Here is a 24,823-nt window from a genome sequence, read left to right as displayed (position 1 = left end):
TGTCGCCAGTCCTTTCACAGTGGTTTGAGCCTTATAGAGTCAAAACTCAGTGAATGACAGGAGTTTGAAATTGGTCACAGGGGATGGGCCATCACCATTATGACGCCGGGCGGCCATGTCTGCCCCCACCTTTGGAAACGGTTTTAAAGGCAGTGAAATCATCCCCCTCGAATCTTATTGGCTCTCTTGGTGTTAGTGGCCCTGAACATTTATTTTATACAACGTTTGACATGTTTGAACGAACCTACATGCGCGAGGATTGCTTTCAGTATGAAGTGCAGAGCTGCGTTTGGAGAGAGCCATAGGACGCGCTACCAACATCAGGCTAATGGAACGTGAAGTATGGACTTTTTGACCGAAAATACATCTGTTGTGGACCTGGGATGCTTTCTGATGAAGACAACTAAAGGTAGGCGATTATTGACAATATTATTGAAGATGAGATGGTTCATACTGTTGCATCCAAGATGGCGCCGAGCACTGTATATTAGCTGATTTTCTGAGTATCGCATCTCCTTTTATCGCAAAGTGTGATTACCCAGTAAAGTTAATTTAAAATCTGGTATGACGGGTGTTCTCAAGAGATATTCATCTATAAATGTTAGATTGACAATATACATTTAAAAAATCGTTATAGTATAGCAATTTATTGAAACGTAGCATTGTTTACCGGGACGCTTTTGAGGGGAAATTAGGTAGTCAACGTCAGACAGAGATGTAAAATGCTGTTTTTATATATAAATATGACCTTTATTGAACAAAAGAATGCATGCATTGTATAACATGATGTCCTAGGGGTGCCATCTGATGAAGTTTGTAAAAGGTTAGTGCTACATTTAGCTGTTTATTGATAATATGTGATGGAAGTGGTTGGTCGGAAAATGGCTATGAAGCTGCTTTTTACGATGGACTCATCTAATATAATCTAATGATTTGCTTTTCCTGTAAAACCTTTTTGAAATCGGACGACGTGGGTCGATTCAGGAGAGGTGTATCTATAAAAAAAAAAATATATTTTTAATTTTTGTAAAAAATTATGATAATTTTTTAATGCTAATTGGCGATATGATTTTTCGCTGGATTTTGATCCCGCTAACGGGATCAGATGCTCAAGAGGTTTAACATTTGTTTACACTTTGTTCAGTCATGTTACCTCATTGGCTACCTAGCTAACTTCACCAGTATATCCCAATATTTGGGGGCACAGAAAGAAAGGAAAAGGGATAGCTTAATCTTCAGAAAATCAATGATCATAGCAATGAATGAATAACAGATCTCTTGTATGTCCTCATCACAATCCTGATGTTTTTAAAGAAACAGTGTACAATTTTCAATGTAATGCATCTCAATAGGAAAATAGTGATTTATACACAATGTAGAAACCAAATATTCCACAAATGACTTTGTAATTTCAATGACAGGTATTTATATAAACATTTTAGCTTTTATAATAAACTAATGTCGTTACAATGGGGCGGCAGGTGGCAGTGGTTAGAGTGTTGGGCCAGTAACCGAAAGGTTGCTAGAACGGATCCCCGAGCTGACATGGTAAAAATCTGTCGTTCTGCCCCTAAACAAGGCAGTTAACCCACTGTTCCTAGGCTTTCATTGTAAATAAGAATTTGTTCTTAACTGACTTGCCTAGTTAAATCAAAAAATAAAAACATTACATATTAGTTTCCAGGGCACAACTTGTGCTTCAAAAGTAGATGTAATTCATATAGGCCCAATATAAAATGTGTCTCAATTTAAATTTAATGTGCTGCTTCTAACATTTTTATGTTGTGAGCACCAGTGCTACCAATGAAAATGTTTTATTTAGAGCCCTACCTGTGGCCATTCACGCTGCTAACGCGCGCACACACACACACACACACACACACACACACACACACACACACACACACACACACACACACACACACACACACACACACACACACACACACACACACACACACACACACACACACACACACACACACACACACACGCGCGCACACACACATATTAAAGCACACAGGTCCTCAGCGATGGGGGGTTGGGCGGTTGACATGACAGCCATGTGGCTAGGCATTAAAGCCTGAGTCCTTGCATCATCCTGTCACACGTCTTTTTGTGTGTGAGTGCGTGCGTGTGTGTGTGTGCGTGTGTCTTCCCCATACGCAGTGGTGAGACTGTCATCAGCTCCCTATGGAGGAGCAACAGGACAGTAGGACAGTGGCTGCGAGTAAATACCATCACATATAATAAAAATACTATATATTTTCTAACCCTTATTTTACCAGGTAAGTTGACTGCGAACACATTCTCATTTACAGCAACAACCTGGGGAATAGTCACAGGGGAGAGGGATGAATGAGCCAATTACAAGCTGGGAATGATTAGATGACAGTATGAGGGCCAGATTGAGAATGTAGCCAGGACACTGGGGTTAACACCCCTACTCCATGGGATCTTTAGTGACCACAGAGAGTCAGGACATCCGTTTAACATCCCATCCAAAAGACAGCACCCCCAATCACTGCCCTGGGGTATGGGTATATATTTTTTTAGACCAAAGGAAAGGGCACCTCCTACTGACACTCCAACACCACTCCCAGCAGCATCTGGTCTCCCATCCAAGGACTGACCAGGACCAACCTTGCTTAGCTTCAGATGCAAACCTGCAGAGGGATGCAGTTTGGTATGCTGCTGGCTAAATATTAAAAGTGGTGTAAAGTATTTCAGTTAAAATACTTGAAAGTACTACTTAAGTAGTTTTTTGGGATGTCTGTACTTTACTATTTATATTGTTTGCCTACTTTTACTTCACTGCATTCCTAAAGAAAATAATGTACTTTTACTCCATACATTTTCCCTGACAGCCAAAAGTACTCATTACATTTAGAAGGCTTAGCAAGATGGTCCAATTAGCAAAATGGTCCAATTCACGTACATACCTGGTCATCTCTACTGCCTCTGATCTGGCGGACTCACTAAACACATGCTTTGTTTGTAAATCATCTCTGAGTGTTGGAGTGTGCCCTGCTATCCGTAAACTTAAAAAACAAGAAAATGGTACCATCTGGTTTGCTTAAAATAAGGAATTTGAAATGATTTATACTTTTACTTTTACTTTTGATACTTAAGTATATTTTAGCAATTACATTTACTTTTAATACTTCAAAATATTTACAATTATATACATTTAGACTTTTACTCAAGTAGTATTTTACTGGGTGACTTTAACTTTTACAGATTGGAAGAGGAGCGTCGCTGTACAGCTATTTTCAGGTCTCTCAAGAGATGTTCGATTGGGTTCAAGAGCGGGCTCTGGCTGGGCCACTCAAGGACATTCAGAGACTTGTCCCGAAGCCACTCCTGCGTTGTCTTGCCTGTGAGCTTAGGGTCGTTGTCCTGTTGGAAGGTGAACCTTTGCCCCAGTCTGAGGTCCTGAGCACTCTGGTGCAGGTATTCATCAAGGATCTCTCTCTGTACTTTGCTCCATTCATCTTTCCCTCAATCCTGACTAGTCTCTCAGTCCCTGCCACTGAAAAACAGCGAGTGGTGGAGGGCTGCATAGATGGTTGTCCTTCTGGAAGGTTCTCCTGTCTCCACAAAGGAACTCTGGAGCTCTGTCAGAATGACTATCAGGTTCTTGGTGACTGCCCTGACCAAGGCCCTTCTCCCCCGATTGCTCAGTTTGGCTGGGCAGCCAGCTCTAGGAAGAGACTTGGTGGTTCCAAACTTCTTCCATTTAAGAATGATGGAGGCCACTGTTTTCTTGGGGACCTTCAATGCTGCAGACATTTTTTGGTACCCTTCCCCAGATCTGTGTCTTGACACAATCCTGTCTTGGAGCGCTACGGACAATTCCTTTGACCTCATGGCTTGGTTTTTGCTCTGACATGCACTGTCAACTGTGGGACCTTATATAGACAGTTGCCTTTCCAAATCATCTCCAATCAATTGGATTTAACACAGGACTCCAATCAAGTTGTAGAAACATTGATGATGATCAATGGAAACAGGATGCACCTGAGATCAATTCCGAGTCTCATAGCAGAGGGTCTGAATACTTTTTTAATATACATTTGCAAAAAAACAATATTTTTTGCGTTGTCATTATGGGGTATTGTGTTTAGATTGAAGAGAAAAATATATATATTTAATCAATTTTAGAATAAGGCTGTAACGTAACAAAATATGGAAAAAGTCATGGGGTCTGAATACTTTCCGAATTAACTGTATATGTGAATCGTTTCAGGAAACTAGGCGTATGTCGCGGGTCACTACTTCACAGGAGAGCCATTTCAAAGTAAACTTTTTTATTTTTATCAATAAGCGTTTTTTCTATTTGTCAGAAATGCCTTCTGGAACATGTGAACATTCATGTTCCTTAATAACAGACTTGTATGACATCTGTAAATACAAATACAATTTTTAAATTCCGAGCCTAGTTTGTTTAGCCACAGAAAAAGTCAGCATCCTTCCCACTAGCCATGATTGGCTGAGATAATGAGTGGGCTGGACATGCCGAGAGATGAGTTTGGATTGGTCTGCCATATAGCGCGCTTCTGTCTATTTGAGCCGGTCAGTATGTGTAGGTAATCCTGTCTAACGTGGCTTTTTTTAAATGTATCGTGATGTAAAACTGCATAAGTGTTGCTCTCCAACTTCTGGAGGACCAAGTTTTGAAATCAGTGGAATTAAAGTATGATAGCTAAGGAGATGGAGAAAACACCTGTCTCTGGATTACATCTTAAAACTAAGGGCAACCATGGCATCTGTGACAGGAAGAAGCATCAATCCATGATGTATACAGGTAAGATTTTCAGATATTACACATTTCTAATTTTGACAGAAAGTTGTTGTCATTTCAAGTTGAAGTGTACTGTTAGCTAGCTAGCTAATGTTAGCTGACTGGCCTGCTAGCTAACGTTACGTGTATGATCTTATTATTCGTATCTCAGAGCCATTTGCTTTGCTAGTGTTTAGCTAGTTAGCTAGCTACATGTCTTAACCTGTTGGGTCTAGGGGGCAGCATTTGCACGTCTGGATAAAAAAAATGTACCCGATTTAATCTGGTTACTAATCCTACCCAGTAACTAGAATATGCATATACTTATTATATATGGATAGAAAACACTCTAAAGTTTCCAAAACTGTTTGAATGGTGTCTGTGAGTATAACAGAACTCATTTGGCAGGCAAAACCCTGAGACATTTTCTGACAGGAAGTGGATACCTGATGTGTTGTATTGACTTTAAACCTATCCCATTGAAAAACACAGGGGTTTAGGAATATTTTGGCACTTCCTATTGCTTCCACTAGATGTCACCAGCCTTTACAAAGTGTTTTGAGTCTTCTGGAGGGAGATCTGACCGAACAAGAGCCATGGAACGATGATGTCCCATTAGACACCTGGCGCGCGAGTTCATGTTGGGTACCCTCGTTCCAATACGTTATAAAAGAGTATGCATTCGTCCACCTTGAATATTATTGATGTTCTGGTTAAAAAAGGCCCTAATGATTTATGCTATACAACGTTTGACATGTTTGAACGAACGGAAATATATTTTTTCCCCTCGTTCATGACGAGAGTCCGGCTGGCTTACATCATGTGCTAACGAGACGGAGATTTTTGGACATAAATGATGAGCTTTTTTGAACAAAACTACATTCGTTATGGACCTGTGATACCTGGAAGTGACATCTGATGAAGAGAATCAAAGGTAATGGATTATTTACATAGTATTTTCGATTTTAGATCTCCCCAACATGACGTCTAGTCTGTATCGCAACGCGTATTTTTCTGGGCGCAGTGCTCAGATTATTTCCCAGTAAGGTTATTTTTAAATCTGGCAAGTTGATTGCGTTCAAGAGATGTAAATCTATAATTCTTTAAATGACAATATAATATTTTACCAATGTTTTCTAATTTTAATTATTTAATTTGTTACGCTGACTTGACTGCCGGTTATTGGAGGGAAACGATTTCCTCAACATCAATGCCATAGTAAAACGCTGTTTTGGATATAAATATGAACTTGATAGAACTAAAAATGCATGCATTGTCTAACATAATGTCCTAGGAGTGTCATCTGATGGAGATTGTAAAAGGTTAGTGCATCATTTTAGCTGGTTTTATGGTTTTGGTGACCCTGTCTTTGACTTGACAAAACATTACACACAACTCTTGTAAATGTACTGTCCTAACATACTCTAAATTTATGCTTTCGCCGTAAAACCTTTTTGAAATCGTAAAACGTGGTTAGATTAAGGAGATGTTTATCTTTCAAATGGTGTAAAATAGTTGTATTTTTGAAAAATTTGAATTTTGACATTTATTTGGATTCAAATTTGCCGCTCTTGAAATGCACCTGCTGTTGATGGAGTGCACCACGGGTGGCACGCTAGCGTCCCACCTAGCCCCAAGAGGTTAACAAAAGACACCACTATGCAAGTATCCATTTCAATAGAATGCCACTGCGACAACTGTTGATAGACGTAGCTGGTAAATTTGTTCTGGCTATCTACTCCAATTTCAGAGCACTCTCGTCTCAGTGTGCCAAAGCACAGAATAACTGACGAATTTACGAACGCTTAACACCGTTGAATATGGCCGATGTCAGTAAACATTGGCAAAAAAACATAAATTGTTGCCAGCAGCACAGTTGCAGTCACCAAAGCTCTGGACAACATAAAAACAGCCTAACCAGCTCTGCTAGGGCGAGTTAAATGATGAGCTGTGAGCTGTTCTCTCATTTGTGTCTGGAAGTAGCTAGCAAGCTAGCCAACGTTAGCCAGTTGGCTTGAGTGCTTGACTATTGTTGTTAGGACAAAATGCTCCGATCAACCCTTAATGAGATGGGTGGGGCTAAAGCTTAAAAGGGTGTGAACGACGACGCTGAATGGGTGGGTACCAAAACATTCAAAGGCCATTTTCTCAAAAGTGAGATTACAAGTTTATCAACATTCAAAGCAGAATTACTTTCCCATTGTTCCTCAAATGCAGTGTATGATATACCATTCTGTAGGTCTGTGTCTCTGCTTTTATCCAATGTAAAAAACACAATTTCAAATATTGCTTCATGAGACCAAATCAAGAGGGTGTGTCACATATGGAAGTTTCCCAAAGCACATTAGCAAGCTTGATGGTGTCAAGGCGCTTGGTTAGCTATGAGGGAAAGATGGAGAGAATGGTTTCTTGTGATGTCGATGCTCTTTGAATCGAGACACTAACGACACTGAGGGGATGTTTTTCAATGGAGCGAAACCCAAACCTCTTTTGTTATGCCACCACACAGTCTGTCATAGAGACAGGCACTATGGAAACGCGGGCCCCTAATGGGCCGTCAGTCGAGTATGGGCTGATGTGATTGGCAGATCCTGGGGCTGGGCTGTGATCAAATGGAGTTAGGTGTACAGTCAGAGTAATGCAGATGATTCATCATTACTAAGGGAATAGAGAAAAGGGATAGAGAGATAACTCAGAGAGACAGGGGAGAGACAGGGGAAAGAAAGAGAGGAGAGAGATAGTGAGACTGACAGAGAGAAAAGGATAAGGAGAGAGTTAGAGAGACAGGGAGAAAGAAGAGCAGGGGAGAGCGAATTGAGAAGGTAAGAAAGAAAAATGTGTGTGTGTGTGTGTCATAACGCCAGACCCAAACCCCTGCAGACAGAGGAGAAGGGTGTTACCGAGGTCACATCCCAGACATGAATACACATCCTACGTCCTTCAGGTGTCTCTACACTACATCACAGAACACACTGAAATGATGTGGAAACAATGTTGATACAACCAGTGGGTGCCCAGTGGGAGGCAACACACAGCTCTAAAGCTTTACAGCTCTAAAGCCTGTCTATGTTTAGTGACAGGTCTAAGATCATGTCAGTTTCCATCAAAAGAAACAGCAAAGACCATTGAAAAAGATGTCTATTACTGTTGAATGACAGCTTGACGGCCATATTGGTAAGGTTACTACAAAGAACCAATAAATTGCCGTTAACCACGACATTGTAGTATTTCTGTACAGTTAGGTACCCAGCAATACTGTCATATCAACACTAGAAAGTCCATAAAATGGACATCATTTACAGTATAAAGTCTAGTCTGAACAGTTTACTTCCATGGCTATTCTTCCAAACGTCCTTACAATGCAGTAAACCCAGTTCCACCTCCGGCAGTATCTCGTTGTCATAGCCTCTATATGTCAGTAGTTTTCCATAGCAGCTGAGTGTCCTGGGGGAGGGTACATCAAGAAGACACCATAGCAGGACTGGGGAGGTTGGAATGGGGATGTGCTATGTGATGTGCTGGTGATGCATCTAGGCGTTAGTCCGTTACACTGCTACTCTACTGTAAGCAGTAGGAAGGCACACTGACTGACTGACTGACTGACTGACTGACTGACTGACTGACTGACTGACTGACTGACTGACTGACTACTGGCTTTCCAGGAACAGCACGTGTGGACGGGGAGCTGGCATAACGCTTGCACCCCACATACAAATGCACACACATTTCCACATGCAAAGTCTCTGGCCTTTAAGCCTCTTGATCTGTTTACACAGTACTTCAGAGAGAATGAAAGAATGCTACAAAAAAATAAGAGATTCAAAAATAAAGAGAGAAAGCAAGAATGTTGAAAAGAATGGAAGAGGAAGAGAGAAAGGGCAGTGAGAGGTAAAGGTAGTGGAAAAGGTAGGAGAAAGACAGAGGGAGTGGAAGTGAAAGAGAGAGAGAGAGATGCAGTTAGCACTTAGGGCCCGTAGAGAGGCAGAGGTCAGATGAAGGGCACTGCATTAGGTGAGGGAACAAAATCTCCTCACAGGAACCACTGACAGGGTCAGGGAGTCAAGCCCATGTCAGCACATCACTCTCAACCTGTACATGACTGTTGTACTAGCATTTCAGACAGAGCACCACTCTAAATCCGCGTATCAGTGCCTTATCATATAATCACATCACTCTGAGAAAGGGAGACAGCCAAGGATATAGAGGTAAATACATGATGGGTAAATGCTAGCATACTAACATTTCCAAAATGACAGGAGGCCAGTAGCATAAATGCTAATGCTAAAAATGATAATATAATGTAATAGGTGCGTATTAACCCTATTTATGAAATGAAAAAAGCTGGGTAAACTGTATTTGCATGGGTTTACCCTCCACAACATCACTGGAGCCAACCACAACCTGCATCCCACTATCCTATATGCAGATGTCTGCTATTAGCATTTAAAACAGTTCCCAGCCTCGAACTGCAGCTCTAATTTTCACTTTTAAATGTTAAGCCTATGCCATTAGGATATGACATGTGATACCATGTGACATTTATATAACAAAACTATGGCATTATGATTCATAATCTTTAACATGAATACCAAGAACTGCCATGGGGGTTTTTCAATATATGAGTCAAGCAAACACCGTTTTCTAGGAAAAAATCTTGGGATGTAGAATTTTTTTTTAACCTTTATTTAGCTAGGCAAGTCAGTTACGAACAAATTATTTTTTTCAATGACGGCCTAGGAACAGTAGGTTCAGGGGGAGAACGACAGGGGCAGAACGACAGATTTTTACCATGTCAGCTCGGGGATTTGTTCTTGCATCCTTTCGGTAACTAGTCCAACGCTCTAAACACTAGGCTACCCTGCCGCCCCAACATTGCCCCTAACAAAGAAAAAAGGTGCTGTTTTCAATGAGCACGCTCCATTCATACTTTTTTAATACTTTTTTCAAGAAAGGAGGGAACCATTACAAAAACAAGGAAGAGGAGAAGGGGGGCAGTACACACACGGCTCTGCCTTTCACTCATCAAGCTCATATTAGCCTATCATAATGACACTCCCTCCCTCCCTCTGGCATTAGCTATTCCCCTCCACCATGGAGGCTGGAGGTAATTGAAGGGAGAGAGAGAGAGATTCTCTGATCTGTGCCCACTCGCCATGGGGGCATCCATCGACCATTTGTTCTACCTGTGTGTGTGTGTGTGTGTGTGTGTGTGTGTGTGTGTGTGTGTGTGTGTGTGTGTGTGTGTGTGTGTGTGTGTGTGTGTGTGTGTGTGTGTGTGTGTGTGTGTGTGTGTGTGTGTACCTGTATTTCTCCCTTCTCTGTGTCCACATGAGGCCTGTATTTACAGCGAGGAGCCAGTCGAGCGTGTGCTGCCGTCTGTTGACTGTAATTAGTGCACAGGAAGGTGACATCTCAGGCACCAGGTAGCCTGGCCTGCACTGGGACACAGCACAGTTTGTTTTCTACCTCACCTGGCCAACACACACACAACCCACACACTACCATCTGCAGTGGCAGGGGGAGGAGAGAGGTGTTCAACAAAGAGTAGAGTAAAGGAGGGAGGGAGAGAGAGAGAGAGAGGGGGGGGGGGGAAAGAGAGAGAGAGCAAAAAAGACAAGAGGAGGCAGAGGGAGAGAAGAGAAGGATAGAGAATCAGACTGATCTAACAGGGTAAGCAAATTTAGTTAACAAGCAAAGACGCTGAGGGTCAACTTCATTTCAATTTCTCTTACATAAATCAGACATGGAATTTCTCATTGAGAGTGCAATACAATTCCAAACCTGGAATTGAGATGAAATGGACCACAGACTCTGGTTACCAGGACGACATCATGCCACTCCAGTCCTGAATATGTATCAGTTCACTTCAGGGTTTCCACGTAGCCAGTCTGATCCACAGTACCCACCATTTCTATTACACTGGAAAAAATATATAAACCCAACATGTAAAGTGTTGGTCCCATGTTTCATGAGCTGAAATAAAAGATCCCAGAAATGTTCCATATCCACAAAAAGCTTATTTCTCTCAAATTTTGTGAACACATTTGTTTACATCCCTGTTAGTGAGCATTTCTTCTTTGCCAAGATAATCCATCCACCTGACAGGTGTGGCATATCAAGAAGCTGATTAAACAGCATGATCATTACACAGGTGCACCTTGTGCTGGGGACAATAAAAGGCCACTCTAAAATGTGCAGTTTTGTCACACAAAACAATCCCACAGATGTCTCAAGTTTTGAAGAAGTGTGCAATTGGCATGCTGACTGCAGGAATGTCCACCAGAGCTGTTGCCAGAACATTTTATGTTAATTGTTCTACCATAAGACGCCTCCAACGTCGTTTTAAAGAATTTGGCAGTACATCCAACTGGCCTCAAAACGGCAGATCACATGTAACCACGCCAGCCCAGGACCTCCACATCCGGCTTCTTCACCAGCAGGATCGTTCTTTATATGAACTTTAAATCAGTAAAATCTTTTAACTTGCTGCATGTTGCGTTTATATTTTTGTTCAGTGGAGATTCCTTTATTCCTTGTCTGGCTGTTAGGCCTCGGGTCATCAAGATTTGTTATCATCCAATCACATTGGTTTTGGATTTAATAGAGAGACCACTTGGCCTTTTTTATTGTGGTGACTCACTGGGAGGGTAAATTACAGAAAGTGGGTTGGGGACTAGGAGGAGGAGGAGGAGGGGGATGGGGGGCAGCATTTTCTGAGCCAAGACAATATTGAATCTCTCGCTAAAACCTTTCCATTAGCGATCCAGTGAATCACACATGTCCTTCCTCCTGAGTAGAATGACACACACACACACACACACACACACACACACACACACACACACACACACACACACACACACACACACACACACACACACACACACACACACACACACACACACACACAGCCATCATTCAAGGCAGGGCAGGGGCACAGCAGCAGAGAGATAAGGGATGGCCGTCTGGGAGGCTACAGAAGCCAGTAGAATTATAGGAAGAGGTAATTGTACAGTACTTTATTTAATAGGATCTGGAAAGACGTCACCTACCGGGGATTTCTATGACAACCTAGTTTTATTGCTTAAAAACCATCCTGTAGAGAGCTTGTCATGGCTAAGAGACTTTGGGTTGAAAAACACTGAAATACACACTGTCCAACTGGACAGGGATGGTGACAATTTCCACTGTCAAGTGTAATCTAGTGAGGTTACAAAAGGGTAAAGCAGCTTTATAGATGTTAAGAATTGAAAAATAATTCACTTGAGTCAGGCTCCACAGCCGTTCAGTACAATGGCATTGATTGTACTCAGAATCCTACACCACCCTATACTACATGACTGTTGCACTGACTACATGACACAGATACTGTATAGCTAGGCCTGGTTAAGTAAAGTTGATATGACAGTTGGCATCTACACGCCATGTCTCCTCTACTAATTTTGACATTTCAGTAAATTAGCAGACAATCTTATCCAGAGCGATTTACAGTGAGTGCAATCATCTTAAGATAGCTAAGCGAGACAATCACATATTACAAGTCGAAGAGGGAGGATAAGACTGAGATATTATTTTAATGCTCCCCTATGACCCCATCTGTCCTGTGGGTTCTTCCTGTTAGATACACTGTTAATCAGCAAGACCTGCCATCTGGCTGAAACAAGTCATCCACCAGCATACACATACGCACACACACACAGGCAAACATGCCCGCGCACACACACACCAGGCGCACCCACGCGTGCACAGATGTGCGCACATACACAAACACACCCATCCTTCCAAGCTCTCACAAGACAGTAGCTCCAAAGTGAAGGTTATTTCATTTTCCCATCTTCCCCAATCCCTCCTGTCCCAGTTGTGGGAGGGAAAAGAGGTTAGGATCTGATCCTAATCCCCACTGAGTTCCTGCTGTGCCTGTAGCCTTTCCGGAGCATCCTCCCTCAGGGACTTGACCAGCCCACCCGGATGCTACCGCTAATGTTGCTACCGACGCTAGAAGGAACGAAGGAGTTAAGTGTTTCTCCATATAGGGCAGTCATTACATTTTGTCAGCTGGTTATTGTCATGCAAAAGACTGCTGGTCTCACGGTAATTGACCGTTAATTAACATAAACACGTTTAGCATCTCCAGGCCTCCACACATACAAGCCACTGATGCACTCCTTTGGAACATCTACAAAAAAAGTCAAACCAACCGCCGTGTCTTCGTGAGACGCAGAATAGGTGAGTGGATGATCTCTGCATGTGTGGTTCCCACCGTGAAGCATGGAGGAGGAGGTGTGATGGTGTGGGGATGCTTTGCTGGTGACACTGATTTATTTAGAATTCAAGGCACACTTAACCAGCATGGCTACCACAGCATTCTAAAGCAATACGCCATCCCATCTGGTTTGCGCTTAGTGGGACTATCATTTGTTTTTCAACAGGACATTGACTCAACACACCTCCAGGCTGAGTAAGGGCTATTTGACCAAGAAGGAGTGCTGCATCAGTTGACCTGGTCTCCACAATCACCCGACCTCAACCCAATTGAGATGGTTTGGGATGAGTTGGACCGCAGAGTGAAGGAAACGCCACCAACAAGTGCTCACATATGTGGGAACTCCTTCAAGACTGTTGGAAAAGCATTCCAGGTGAAGCTGGTTGAGAAAATGCCAGGAGAGTGCAAAGCTGTCATAAAGGCAAAGGGTGGCTACTGTGAAGAATCTAAAATCTAAAATATATTTTCATTCATTTCATTTTCATTTGGCTAACACTTTTTTAGTTACTACATGATTCTATATGTGTTATTTCATAGTTTTGATGTCTTCTCTATTATTCTACAATGTAGAAAATAGTCAAAATAAAGAAAAACCCTTGAATGAGTAGCTGTGTACTGGTACTGTATGTGCATACCGGAGCCAGGCAGACACAGAGACACACAAACATATGCACACTCACATCAAATGCACACACACACACACACACACACACACACACACACACACACACACACACACACACACACACACACACACACACACACACACACACACACACACACACACACACACACACACACACACACACACACACACACAGCAGCCAGCTCCTTTGATGACACTGTTGCTGTCTCATTCAGCCTTGCCTTCCGTTCCCTGAGATCCAGCGCATTACGTAAGTACTGACACACACACAACCCCAGGCCTGGTCTGTACTGTGGAGTGCCATCTAAAATGGTTAGCTCCCGACGAGAGACGCCTGGACAGGGAAGGGAGGGATGAAAAATTATATAAAGAATTGAATAAATCAACAAATAGATAAATCAATAAATACAGTATATACACAATGGCTTCTGACCTGGAAAATGCAACATTTCTGCGCTGTGATACTGGCTGCCCTACTCTGTGTAAATCTCTCGCTCCATCCAGCATCAGTGTTAGCTACTCTACTCGCTCTGTGTGAAGCTAGCCCTCTGTAGCCAGATCGCTGCTGTCAGGTCTCTACAGACAGATCTTTACATTCAGAGTCAGACCTCGACAGAATCGGAAGGAAAAGCCACATAGAGATACTATTCACATTGTAATACTAATACTATGCATTAAACAATCAACAGACATGGGTCGATATGTAGTGTACAACTCTGCAATTAGAATGCAATAACTAATGTGGCATGCTACAACAAAATACTACAACAGGTAAAACAATGCATACAGGTGCTGAACTACTTGACCAAAAGTATGTGGACACCTGCTCGTCAAACATCTCATTCCAAATTCATGGGCATTAATATGGAGTTGGTCCCCCCTTTGCTGCTATAACAGCCTTCACTCTTCTGGGAAGGCTTTCCACAAGATGTTGGAACATTGCTGCAGGGACTTGGCTCCATTCAGCCACAAGAGCATTAGTGAGGTGGGGCACTGGTGTTGGGTGACTAGGACTGGCTTGCAGTCAGCGTTACAATTCATCCGAAAGGTGTTCTATGGGGTTGAGGTCAGGGCTTTGTGCAGGCCAGTCAAGTTCTTCCACACCGATGTCGACAAACCATTTCTGTATGGACCTCGCTTTGTGCACAGAGGCATTGTCATGCTGAAACACGCAAGGGCCTTCCCCAAACTGTTGCCACAATGTTGGAAGCACAGAATTGTCTAGAATGTCATTGTATGCTGTAGCGTTAGTATTTCCCTTCACTGGAACTGAAGAGCCTAGTCCAAACCATGAAAAACAGCCCCAGGCACTATGCACTCGGCAGGTAGTGTTCTCCTGGCATCCGCCAAAGTCCGATTCGTCCGTCGGACTGCCAGATGGTGAAGCATGATTCATCACTCCAGAGAACGCGTTTCCACTGGCGGCAAACTTTACACCCTTCCAGCCAACGCTTGGCATTGTGCATGTTGATCTTCGGCTTGTGTGCGGCTGCTTGGCCCTGGAAACCATTTCATGACGCTCGCGACGAACAGTTCTTGTGCTGACATTGCTTCCACTTCACAATAGCAGCACTTACAGTTGACCGGGGAAACTCTAGCAGGGCAGAAATATGACGAATTGACTTGTTGGAAAGGTGGCATCCTATGACTGTGCCATGTTGAACGTCACTGAGCTCTTCTGTAAGGCCATTCTACTGCCAATGTTTGTCTATGGAGATTGCAAGGCTGTATGCTCGATGTTATACACCTGTCAGCAATGGACGTGACTGAAATATTCAAATCCACTCATTTAAAGGGGTGTCTACCTACTTTTGGCCATGTAGTGTACATTGTGATTCAATGTTGCGTTTTAGCCATGTGTGTGTGTGTGTGTGTGTGTGTGTGTGTGTGTGTGTGTGTGTGTGTGTGTGTGTGTGTGTGTGTGTGTGTGTGTGTGTGTGTGTGTGTGTGTGTGTGTGTGTGTGTGTGTGTGTGTGTGTGTGTGTGCAGATGAGATAATCTGTTGATGTGCGGAGCGACAACCCTGGACACTGCCCACTAGAAACACCAACAGGTCACCCAAAACACACACCCAGAGACTGTGCACGGGCCTGGTTCAATACTGTGGAAACCCCTCCTTCCTTGTTTCCTCCATTTCTGGAAGCCATCACTGATCTTGTGCTGTATGCCAGATGGGTAGATGAAAGCCTCGAAACCACTGCAAACATTTCACTGATCTGGTCATGTTAGATCAGTGGTTCCGTGAAGGAGGGAAGTACCCTCAGAGAGGTTTCCCAAGGTAGGGCTATTCCTCTCATTCCATCTGTAATATGGTCATTCTGCAGTCTGTATTAGTAATACAGTCCCTTCTCTCTCACTTCAATGAGCAGATCATTTAATATACTGTAGCTAAACTTCTGGTGCAGACAGACATCTTTCAATTGCTCTCCACATATTGTGAGACAATATGTTGCGGCAGAGATATGCCTATGATGCAGATAGGTCCGAAACAATTGAGATGGTGTGTGTAGTACATTTAATTATTTTAATCATTTAGCAGACTCTCTTATCCAGAGCAACTTACAGGAGAAATAAGGGTTAAGCTAGTCGGCTCGGGGATTCGAAAAAATACAACACACAGAACAATATAAGTAATATTCTGGTGCAAGGCCCAGGAGCTGCACGGGCCTAACCTGAGCAGCTAGGTGGAGTATGACATCAACAGACAGACAAACAGAACCCTTTTCTCTTTCTCTTTCTCTTTCTCTTTCTCTGTCTGTCTGTCTGTCTGTCTGTCTGTCTGTCTGTCTGTCTGTCTGTCTGTCTGTCTGTCTGTCTGTCTGTCTGTCTGTCTGTCTGTCTGTCTGTCTGTCTGTCTGTCTGTCTGTCTGTCTGTCTGTCTGTCTGTCTGTCTGTCTGTCTGTCTGTCTGTCTGTCTGTCTGTGTTTTTGGTTTTACTATCCTTGTGGGGACCGAAAGTCCTCACAAGGATAGTAAAACAAAGAAAAGTGGGGACATTTCGCCAGTCCCCACCAGGAAAAAGGCTATTTTAGGCTTACGGTTAGGGTTAGGGGTTTGGGAAAATAGGATTTTGAATGGGAATCAATTGTTTGTTCCCCACAAGTATAGTACAACAAACGTGTGTATGTGTATGTGAGTGTTTGTCTCTCTCTCCCCTCTCTTTCCCCAGCCTCTCTCACTCTCAGTCAGACGACACCAAAGGGACAGAAAACACATACTCCTAACCCTGCCCAGCATCACAAATAGGACCGTTTTTAGGATCACAGGGCATTCACTTAGGCTGGCAGATCTGAGGATCCTTTCCTGTCCTCTCCTCATCCCCTGGTCCTCCAGCCCGCTCAGCACTACCCGCTGCCAGGCTCAGGCCCTTGATCTGCCACATCCTGTAATCCTCCACGGGAGGAAAGGAGAGGACAGTACCGCAAACAGCCTCGCCACAGACACATTGAAAAAAGATAGCAGGCACTCACAGCATAGAGCCACACCACAGACATAGAGTTACAGGACAGACATAAAGCTACAGGGCAGACATAGAGTTACAGGACAGACATAGAGCTACAGGGCAGACATAGAGTTACAGGACAGACATAGAGCTACAGGGCAGACATAGAGCTACAGGGCAGACGTTATAGACATAATGCAAATATATTGCTACATAACTACAGCTCTAACAAATGCCTACAACTAGACACTCAGCTTCCTAGAAATCCTCTTCATCAAAGGACAAAAAAGGACCAATAACAGCATATCTTCTGTATCAGGCATCTTCGTCTTCAGATTAGGCAAAAGCAGGCCAATTCGTCATCTAGAGCACTGATCTGAGAAGGGAACAGCGTGGGTGGTTGCATGACTCCCCATTCACCTTCCTCTCCCTGAGATAAAAACCTATTTCTATCTGATCGACATCAATCAAAGATATGACTGAAGTTAAGATGCTTCTCTCCTCTCTCAAATTCAAAGCTACCAACATCAGTGAGGAGGAAGAATCACCAAACCATTCACTGATGGTTTAACTTCAGCTCAAGTGGTCAAAAAAAGCACATGTTGTCTCAGCGTAAACTGACCAGCATAGCCAGCATATCAACAACTCTGTGGTTCCATCTTGATTGACACCAATCTAATACCAATGCAAATAGTATGCTAAACTGACCTTAGATCAGTATCTTAGGGCACTGTCATCCTGCACCAGTAGCACTGAGACAATTTTTTTGTCTCACCTTTCCATTCAGATGAAAGTAGACATTAAGCCCATGTGTAGAAGAAAGCAGGGAGACAGAAAGACAGACAACAGGGAGACAGAAAGACAGCAGAGAGAGACAGAAAGACAGACAGCAGGGAGAGACAGAAAGACAGACAACAGGGAGAGACAGAAAGACAGACAACAGGGAGAGACAGAAAGACAGACAACAGGGAGAGACAGAAAGACAGACAACAGGGAGAGACAGAAAGACAGACAACAGGGAGAGACAGAAAAGACAGAAAGACAGACAGCAGGGAGAGACAGAAAGACAGACAACAGGGAGAGACAGAAAGACAGACAACAGGGAGAGACAGAAAGACAGACAACAGGGAGAGACAGAAAGACAGACAACAGGGAGAGACAGAAAAGACAGAAAGACAGACAGCAGGGAGAGTCAGAAACGCAGACAGCAGGGAGAGACAGAAACGGGGAAAAGCAAGGAGGGACAGAAAGGCAGACAGTAATCACATCTTAATGAGCTACTTTCAGGGAGAACACATGCTGGAACAGTAAAGGGGCCTGACGCAGGCAGGCAGGCAAGAGGCGAGATAGCGGGCAGGTACTCTCTGTAGCTATGGCTCCCTGGGGTGCCATTCCACTGCTCTGTGTTATAAAGCACAGAAAGCTGTTGTCCCTGTAAACTGGCTGCTAGCTCTATATCAAGGATTAAGAGTAAAGAATAGGCTTTCTTTTTGTTTTACAGTGTAACATGCCATTTTACTGTAATATGTGCTATTAGACATAGATAGAATGAGTATACATAAACACCCATGAGCTCAACCTGCTCTTCCAAGGGCATTCTGATTGTCTTTCTATCCATCCATCCATCCATCCACCTACCTGCTGCTGGTCTGGGCTGGACTGAGAGCAGCCCCAAACAGGGCCTCCCCCTCAGGGACCCAGGGGCTAGTGTACACAACACAAACAGATCAATGGAGTTGAACACAGCACCACACAGAGCAGAAAGGATACAGTCTGAGGGCCCCGCTCTGGGTCCCAATGGCCAGGATCTTCTGGACTGGGTCATGGGCCATGGACGACGGCTGATAGGGGAAGCCATGACGGACAGTCTGGGCGTCCAATGAGATGGCAGCAAAGCAGGACGATGAGGAAACAACAGATACAAATCAGGTTTAGTTGGAATAAGCATTCTCTCAATAGAGTAGTTTTGTGTCCACATAATTCAACATCAATATATTTACTCAAACCGCAATTTGAAGTCTGTGAATGAACACTTGAAATTACAGGCAAAGGAACAGCAAAACATGAGCACAACAACAATTAAACTGTGATGTTTAATGTATAGGCCTAAAGGTTGGCTTCCATCATATTGTGTGTGCACTAGCAACAACACCAGTTCAACGTCTAGTTTTGATTTACATTTGGTTGAGTTGTCAACAAACGTGAATTCAATGTGAAATCAACGAAAACTGTCACCTTATCTTTGGATTTAGGTTAAAAGTTGGGTGAAAAAAAGATGAAATTCCTATACGTTTTCCACATTGATTGAACATCATCACATTACAATTTTTGGTTGAAATTAATTGGAAATAATGTTGATTCAACCAGTTTTTGCCCAGTGGGTGATCTCTTTTTATGGCACCTCCCACATAGCAGCTAATTGTGATTACATTACTACTGTAATAAAACCCTTCACATTGGGGCGTGACAGGTCTACCACAATATGCTGCTGCTGGAGTATTGCATCAGTCAGTCAGTCAGTCAGTTAGGCAGGTTGTTGTAGCCCATTTGTTTGCTTAAAGAGCAAGTGCCCCTAAAAAACAAATTCTCATTTAGAAAACAGCCTATGTGGCATCGATATGAGAAACATTTATTCTATAATTGCAGTGGTGTAAAGTACTTAAATCTCTTTTTAGTGAGCTTTCTAAACACCAAAGTAACTTTTCAGATATTGCTGCACTCTCGGAACTAAAAGCACAAACATTTCGCTACACCCGTAATAACATCTGCTAAACACGTGTATGTGACCAATTCAATTTGATTTGAGAAACGGCAGTTTGTAAGTTAGTGGACTTAGTTTTTCGATCAGGTCTGTTAGTAAACACCAGATCAATTTGAGTCTGGGATGACTGTGTTACTCTGGTTGGACCTTGTATTATTTGAGTCAGGTTGAAATAGTCTTAGAGTTTTTTCCTGCACGTTTTGTTTTCCCAATTTATATTGAAATCGCCCATGAAGATGACCTCCTTCTTATAGTCACATTCTTTAAGCATGGCATTTAGAAGGTCATAAAACGATATATCAGATGTTAGTGGTTGATATAATCCAATTATAGTGAGAGACATATGAGGGGAGTGGAAGACATTCAGCCCCATACATTTAAGGTCATTAGCATGTTTCCATATGTTACGATTGAATTTAAAGTTATCTTCCATGTACATAATCAATCCATCCCCCCTGCACTCTCCCCTGTTGCTCCTGAATATGGACTATCCAGCAACATTAAAGGCTGAAATAGGAGACAATTTCTTCAGCCATGTTCAAGAGAAACTGAAAAAAATCAAGATTAGACTCATTCAATAAATGTTCTACCCGTTCACTCTTAGAAATAATGCTATGAATTTTCAAATGACCTCCCAATATTCGTCTAGGCTTGGAACGAGGGTCCCAGAGCATTTTAGCCTGATGGATGGTTTGAAAAAGTTATCTGCAGATTGCTCATTCTCTTGAAAAGCCATGTTAGCAACAGAGGTTATGCTCACATACACAGATGTCCTTCTCTGAACCAGATAATATAGGCTACTCAAATATAGATTATTTCAATCATGCATGTTCCACCATTCATCAATGATTTCGGTCTGGGTGGCTAATTAAGGAGACTTTTCTCCACTTCTCTCAGAATGACATCCTCCATATCAGACTTTTTTTCGGCGAGTGACCTAACTCCAGACTCTGATGGGGAGCTTGGTACCCTGGGCCACTTGGGTGTTTGTTGATTCCGGATTGTTTGAATGAAAGCCAGCATTGATGTTTGGCTGCCTTGTTTTATATTCTGCAGAGAGCTGCACCGCCTTCGGGTTACCTTATTAACCTCAGCGTTTTCTATTGGGTTATGATTGTCACTGGTCTCAGTAGCCACTTTCCAAGCTTCATTTTTGGCTTTTTTCCTCTTATTCTTCTTTTTTTTCTCTGAATGAGAGGTCACTATTGTATATATATTCACGAATTGGGGGTGGGAAAGAATGTCCTGGTGATTTCCACGTGGACTGGAGAAACATCAACAAATTGAAAGCTGTCAGTGTAGCTACTTAGCATGCGAACATTAGTTTGCTATCTTGCTAACCTTATCTAGCTAGCTAATGCTATCTGTTTTTGCAGGTTTTTTACTACACCGTATTCAAAACATTAGTCAGCTGGCTACTGGTTCTGGATTTGTCGTAAGCATAATAGTGAAAACTTCGCCATAGACGGAAACCAATATTTTTGACTTCGCCATCTATTATTGTCTCCAAACTTTTGGCATCTTCCATAAGAGACATTTGTTTTTCTACTTTGTAATGGACACGGTACAATCTTTGGTAGGTAGGATGCTGGCAGGCTGCTGGCAGGCTTCAGCTGCACAACAGCAAAGCCAAGTCAGTCCGTGCTCATGGTTCTTACAGGGGAAGTGACATTATAGGCTACAGTGACTTGGCTCATGATGCACATCGCAAATGACATGTTACAACACCCTGAGCACATCGGACACGAAACACCAATACAAATGTAATAGCACAACAAAATAGATAAACAAGTTCCTTGAATTTTCTTTTGCAGGTGACTGTTCATTATAGTTTTTTTGCTAACTGAGCAAGCTAATGTTCTAGCTAAATTAAACCAAGTATTCAAGCTAATGTTAGTCACACATGCTAACAGAGTTTATATATATCTAGCAAGTTAATGTGAGCTGAAGTATCTAGCTACTTTACCAATGTTACATCCTGTTAACGTGGTTATCAAAAGAATCATTACTAGCGGGTTGAAATGAACGTTAGTGGTATGCTAGTTAGCTAAACAACTAGCTAGCTACCCTAGCTAGAGTGTACCATTGCTATCATTGTTTTGACAGCAACTCAGGCTGGAGCGAGTTTATAGTATGCTAGCTAGCTAGGTTAGAAATAACAATGCATGTATGCAACGACATTCTATACATTTATCAACTGGATTGTGTTTTAGAATTAGCTAGCTATGTCACATTGCTAATGTCATTTCTTGACAGTAGTCTTACAGACTATTTGATTGATAAAGATGGCAAGTCTATTTTTCTCGAGTCTACGTGGATCAATGCTGGTAATATAAACTGATAATAACGTTAAGACTGTTTTTGCATTGTTACCTCTGGAATTGTGAATGTTATAGCTGGCTAACAAGTGTCTATTCAGTGTTAAGTTAACTGCCAGTATCGGTTAGATGTTTCTAATGATAAACTTATACAACGCATGAATGCAATGACATTTTGTAAATGTATCAACTGGATTGTGTTTCAGAATTATATGTCACGTAGTCATTGTAATTTCTTGACAGTAGGCTTTTACCACTGCAGCTTAGTGCAAACAAATCTGGTCTAGAGATTGAGTGGGTCATTTGTAAAAAAGGAATGTAGAGGAATTGTTACAATCTAAGACATAAGACATAAGATGTAGTTTAAAATGTATTGGGCTGTAGGCTAGGTGTTATCAGTCAAATAGGCGACCTATTTGAAAACAATTTCTGTGTGCCGGTTAGTATTGTTTTTACATGACTTCTGTTATGTCTGAGATTGCTGCATGTGTGGTTGTTGAACTTTATTGTAACATGAGCCTTTGACTCTTGTCATTTCTCCACAGTCTACAGGAATTGGGGTTCCCTAGTGGGAGATTTGTGGGACCCTCAACCTTGTAGGATCTGGTCCAGGCACACAGCTTTCCCGTAATGTCAGGACAGCCGAGTGCCTGCACATCTTCTGAAAACATCTGAAAACCTTCCTCGACACCAAATATCTTGATGTATCCCACAGCCCCCCACCCCCTCTACTAAAACCCTTGTCTTTCTTGCACTAACTCTGGCCCTCTTCTTTTCTTACCAGCACTGACTTTACTGACCTTATCTAAGTAAAAATGTACCTACTATGACTGTGATATGGGGTTGTCTCACTTAGCTACCTTATGATGAATGTACTTACTGTCTGTCTGCTAAATGACTAAATGTCTAACTCCTGTATTCATCCCTTAACACACACTTCCACTTGCCTCACTTATACCCCCCCCCAAAAAAAAAAGCTGGATGAGTTCTTTGTTGAGCCCATTCCCCCAGGGAGGTGACTTTCACTCTCCTCAATGACAACATCAAGGAGTCCTTCCTGGCCGAGATGTGCGCCATTTTTGGGGAGGTGGATATATTGTTTCACCCCAAGACCCGTAAGCACCTGGGCCTGACCCGTGTGCTTTTCACCAGCACCAGGGAGGCTAACAACTCGGTCAAACAACTGCACAAAACCTCTGTCATGAGCAACATCATTCACTCTCAATTGGATATCTAGGTAGGACAAGGCTTCATGTCTCTGTGGTTTGATTTTTTGTTAGTGTTTGATTTTGTGTGTGGGGAAAAAAACATATTGAAGCACAGAGGTGTTTAGGCAGACATGGAAAACGATAGTACTCAATATCTTTGTACAGGTAAGTATTTTTGAAAGATATGACGACCTTGTCTTATGGGCATGTTTGTGTGTGTGTATCTGCAGGTCAGCAGAGGCAGAAGTATTATGACCTGATTGTGAGTGGCTCCTACACGGCCCAGACTCTGTATGCTCACCAAGGGCTCATCGCAACCATCCAACTGCCATTTTCATGTCTACTGAACAAAAATATAAGCGCAACGTGTAAAGTGTTGGTCCTATGTTTCATGAGCTGAAATAAAAGTTCACAGAATTTTTCCACAAGCACAAAAATCGTATTTGTCTCAAATTTTATGCACAAATGTATTTACATCCCTGTTAGTGAACATTTCTCCTTTGCCAAGATAATCCATCCATCTGACAGGTGTGGCATATCAAGAAGCTGATTAAACAATATGATCATTACACAGCTGCACTTTGTGATGGGGACAATAAAAGGCCAACACAACACAATTCCACAGATATCTCAAGTTTAAAGGGAGCATGCAATTGGCATTCTGACTGCAGGAATGTCCACCAGAGTTGTTGCCAGAGAATTTAGTGTTCATTTCTCTACCATAAGCCGTCTCCAATGTTGTTTTAGAGAATTTGGCAGTACGTCCAACCGGCCTCACAACCGTAGACCCCGTGTAACCACACCAGCCCAGGACCTCCACATCCAGCTCTTCACCGGCGGGATCGTCTGAGACCAGCAACCCGGACAGCTGATGAAACTGAAGAGCATTTCTGTCTGTAGTAAAACCCTTTTATGGGAAAAAACGAATTCTGATTGTCTGAGCCTGGCTCCCCAGTCATGTGAAATCCATAGATTAGGGCCTAATGAATTTATTTAAATTGACTGATTTCCTTATATGAACTGTAACTCGGTAAAATCATTGAAATTTCTGCATGTTGGGATTATATTTTTGTTCAGTATGGTATTTACGATTTACCTTTATGGGCCCTCATACTTGACACTCTCATTGCTTGCTTTTGTGTAATGTATCACTATTCAATCCTCTGTTCTAATTGTTTCTGTGCAGTCTTCAGTTATCCGGTGGAGGCTGTCTTCTGAGATTGTTGCCCTGGCTGCAGAGGTGCTGGCATTCAAGGGCTTTAATGAGCAGCGTCTAAGCAATTATCCACATGTTGTTATTATATAAATTATATATATATACTGCTCAAAAAAATAAAGGGAACAGTAAAATAACACATCCTAGATCTAAATGAATGAAATAATTGTATTAAATACTTTTTTC

General features: G+C 42.5%; 1 protein-coding gene across 12 annotated transcripts in view; it reads right to left on the bottom strand.

Moving 5' to 3' along the window:
* Positions 1 to 24,823, bottom strand: part of LOC106607991 (syntaxin-binding protein 5) — a 155,777-nt gene that overhangs the window by 114,079 nt on the left and 16,875 nt on the right. For all 12 annotated transcript variants that reach the window (XM_014205546.2, XM_014205551.2, XM_014205554.2 and 9 more), the window contains exon 2: positions 18,905 to 19,002. In XM_014205546.2, the coding sequence (XP_014061021.1) occupies positions 18,905 to 19,002 (98 nt within the window). The remainder of the gene's footprint in view (positions 1 to 18,904; positions 19,003 to 24,823) is intronic.

The sequence above is a fragment of the Salmo salar genome, chromosome ssa06, assembly GCF_905237065.1.
Source record: "Salmo salar chromosome ssa06, Ssal_v3.1, whole genome shotgun sequence".
NCBI classification, from domain to species: domain Eukaryota; kingdom Metazoa; phylum Chordata; class Actinopteri; order Salmoniformes; family Salmonidae; genus Salmo; species Salmo salar.
Note: the sequence above shows the minus strand (reverse complement) of the source record. Positions and strands in the feature narration are given on the sequence as shown.